The sequence below is a fragment of the Carica papaya genome, chromosome 7, assembly GCF_054855325.1.
Source record: "Carica papaya isolate Zhongbai chromosome 7, ASM5485532v1, whole genome shotgun sequence".
Classification (NCBI taxonomy): Eukaryota; Viridiplantae; Streptophyta; class Magnoliopsida; order Brassicales; family Caricaceae; genus Carica; species Carica papaya.
In genome coordinates this window covers 2,360,822-2,364,667 of record NC_142315.1, presented here as the reverse complement: position 1 = coordinate 2,364,667, position 3,846 = coordinate 2,360,822, and the positions used below count along the sequence as shown (strand labels likewise).

Sequence of the window (3,846 nt, the reverse complement as noted above, 5' to 3'; positions counted from 1 at the left end):
AATTTAATTAAGTGGAAAATTAGCTTTTCTTTAATTAATAAATTGAAAATTAAAATGATTTTTTTAATTAAAAATATTCTATATGTGAACTAATGATAGATTTTTTTCTAAGATAAACACAATTTGACCCGAATAAAAATACAAAAAAAAAAAAGTGATTATTGATAATTACTCAAAGCAAATCATAGAAGAATATATAAAAGTATCATTATCATTAATCACATCTGTTTAATGACTCTAATCTCATAATTTAAATTACTAATCATAAAATTAAAAGGATTATAATTATAAAAGAGCCGTGTTGTCGGTGCGTTTGACATGGCTTTGACACCTCGAATAGAGCCGTGAAACAGCCGTCAGCCTCCAAATTAGAATCTTTGGTCAAACAAAGTATTGGCCGCCATTAGATCTATCCATCTTCTTCTCATGTGTACCTTCACACCAGATCAGAACCGTTCGCAGAATTGTATTCGACACGTGGCGGAATCTTAAATCCCGGTTACGGCATTACATCTGGCTCCGCATGTCACGGTAGTAAAATCTCCAGCGGAAAAACAAAAAATCGTGTTTAAGAAGCCGTGTGCTACCCGGGCCGACAAAGCCGACTTGGACCGACCAACGACCACGTCACCCAGTGCACTACCCACGTTGCTTCCTACCTCCGCTCATTTTCCGCCACGTGTCCACTTTTAACGGCTAGTTTTTTTTCTTTTGATACAATTAACAAATCCCCAGCTCACACGAGGGCAAACCAGAAAAAAACAAACAACATACATTGGAAACCTCTAGTACTTTCTCGTTAAGTAAATAAAAAAATAATTAAAAAATAAAAACGCGGTAGATATATTACAATTTATTTTTTATATTTATTTAAATTAATATTTACTCCCACTGGCATCTTTTTTTTTTTTAAAAAAAAAAAAAAAAGAAAGTGATATCTTTTTTTACGATATATGAGGAGATAAATTTACAATATTTAAAAGCAACTCTTATACTCCTACTACCTGCAAAGGCGGTTTCTTTTGTTTCCATTTTGCCGCACAAAGCGTTTTCCAAGAATCATTAACAGTTCTCTCAAATTTAGGGTTTATCTTCTATAGGTTCCTGCTCTATCTCCGGTAAGATTGCGTATTATATTCTTTACTTAATCTCCGTAGATCTCTGTTTTACTTGTACAGAGAATGATTAGTTGTCTGCAAGTTGATAGCTGTTTTACATTTTTGATGTTGATGCAGATTTGAGGAAGAAGGAAGAAGGAACAAGTATTTGTGATCAAAAATGGCGTTGGGGAGGAAATGCAGTGCAGTGAAATCGAGGCGTGGTGGTGCGAATGCTGAGCAAGAGGTATTGGAATTGGGAGTTGTGAAGTACACGCGCGGTTTAGGGAGGAAGAGGATTGTGATCTCAAATGTGGAGGAATCATCGTTATCACCTCTTGATTCTGTGATTAGGACTCCATTGAAGAGGCAGTGTAGTGGGAGAATGATTTTCGGATTCGAGAAGTCTCCTCTTGAAGCTCTGCCGCAAGATATTCTGGTTAGTATTAATGTAGTACGAAATGATAAATGTGAAGTTTTTAGGGTTCTTCTTTAATTCTCTGGCTTTAGTGGGAGTAAATCGTTTGTTTTTTATTTGCAGATTAGGATTCTATGTGGAGTGGATCATGAAGATTTGAAGCAGCTTTTTCATGTCTCTAAGGCGATCAGAGAAGCTGTAAGTAACACCATAAATGTCTTGGATTGGATCTAACTGGCTTAATTTGCTTGTGTAGTCAAAGTGATTGATTTGGTTTCATCTTTGGTTCTTGTTTACAGACTTTGTTCGCGAAGAAATCTCATTTCGCCTATACAACACCAAGGAAGACGGCAGTTTTCCGAACCCCAATTGATTTCGACGATTCCAATGAGTTAGATGACATTGAAGCTCCAAATGCTCCAAGACAAGAAAGAAACTACAGGTCCCGGCTCACAGGGAGGAGCCTTGCTTCCATTTCAGTTGCATTGTTTGGTTAATTCAAACCAGGAGAGCTCTTGGAGGAGTAACACGAGGTGTAAATAAGTTAGGTTTTGTTGGTTGTTCTTGTTGTTGTTGTTGTTGTTGTTGTAGATTCAGTTGATAGATTAGGTTTAGGAAAAAGAAAAAAGGAGGACTTTTCGAGATCTGCTTATCAGATCTTTGTACATGGCGAGAATCTTTACAAGCCCATTTCTTCAAAATGTTTCATTGAAGATGATTCAGGCTTGTTCTGTATCATTGTGTACATGGATTAGAAAAAAGAGGGGGAGAAACATATTCCAGGATTTGATTTGTTGGGGGGGTAAGCTTTGCCCTCCTGTTTCAAGATAAAGTTGAGGAGGGTGTGAGAAGAGTGTACAGTGCTGATTTCTGCATACTCTGCTTCTTAATAAGATTGTGAATCACGTTTCCTCATATTCAAGTTTGTTTCTTTATACCAAATTTTCCTTTCTTCGTAGATCTTCCCTGTAATGTTTAATTTCAAGATCTAATTTTTTTTTTGATGTCTTATGAATAAATAACAAAAAAAAAGAAAACCAATTGGTTTTTCATCTCTGATTCTATTGCTTTCATGGGTTAACTAATAATTCTTTGGTTAAAACCAAAATCTTCACGTGGTCCTGCTGCAATTTTAGGAAATGGTTTGATTGATCTTCACCAATTCCTGCAATTTTGGTTTCTTTACTTCAATCTCTTAACTGAGGATCATATTAGAATATCTTGGTGGCATTAATTTGCAAAGTAACTGCATTGGCTCTCAGAAAATTTAGCAAAAATTCCAGGAAAATGATTAGGGAAAGTTAACAAGATTTAAGGAGTAATAAATGGGTGTGATTTAGAATTAAAAGATAAAACAATTAAGATTACACTTGGTATGTTTCTGATTCCAGGATGTTGGAGACAGCATCTGGTGAGATAAAAACTTACTAATTTATAGACAGCTGTTTTAGGGATTTTAAGCTTGTTTTGCTTGCAGTCCGGGTAAAGTTTAATACCAGCTGTATACAACAAAATACTAAAAAAAGAAAGCCTTAATTGTGGGGTTTTAATTTTTTAAGAAAACAAAACATATCTTCTGTATGTGGGAAGAAAGAATGTTACAGATTTTTCTAGTTTCCATATTGATTTTCATTGGTTTCAAGACCTGCTTTTTCAGTTTCCTGTTCCAAGTGTTTTCCATGTTACAACTACAACTTGATATTTGTGGACTTATATCCTCTTTTGAGTATGGAACTTCTGAGGTGATTTGGAAGGAAATCAATTGAACAATGCCCTTTACCTTATTAATATTAAAATTTTGAGATTGTTGGATAACAAATTTAAAACTAGCAGATATAATCTCTTATAAGTCTTATAAGTGTGTGTATATATAGTAATAAAAATTAGGGTATCATGTTTTAATAACTTCAATTTTTTGCTGTTTATTTTTAGTAACTCATAACGTAAAATTATAATATGAATAAGATATATCAGATTTTTTGAAAATAAATATCTTGTATTTTAAAATTTTAATAATTCCTATATACCATCATTTTTTTTAATAATTTCAGTATTTATGTTAGTCGAATAACATCGTAATATTAATTTTTTTAAAAAAAAATAATGTTAGTTTGAACACATGAACAATATATTATTTATAAATAGATTCGAATTATCAGTTAATTTATATGAATATATAAATGAAAGAGTTTAATTTGTATGTTCAATAAAAGAAAATATTTTCTCATGTAAAAATATTAAGAAAAGAAGGGGGAAAAAAAGATCAAGTGAGGAAATAGAAGATGAATTGGGATTCATACATAAAAAAAAAAAAAAAAGTAAAATGGAGTA

The 3,846-nt window shown here is 32.9% G+C and overlaps 1 protein-coding gene across 1 annotated transcript; it reads left to right on the top strand.

The window, feature by feature from the left end:
- The first annotated feature begins 946 nt into the window (after positions 1-946).
- Positions 947-2,308, top strand: LOC110806480 (F-box protein At1g61340-like). Its single transcript, XM_022031364.2, has 4 exons — positions 947-1,118; positions 1,236-1,536; positions 1,639-1,713; positions 1,815-2,308. The coding sequence occupies exons 2-4, from the start codon at positions 1,279-1,281 to the stop codon at positions 2,010-2,012; spliced, it is 531 nt and encodes a 176-aa protein (XP_021887056.2). The 5' UTR covers positions 947-1,118; positions 1,236-1,278; the 3' UTR covers positions 2,013-2,308.
- The last annotated feature ends 1,538 nt before the right edge of the window (positions 2,309-3,846 follow it).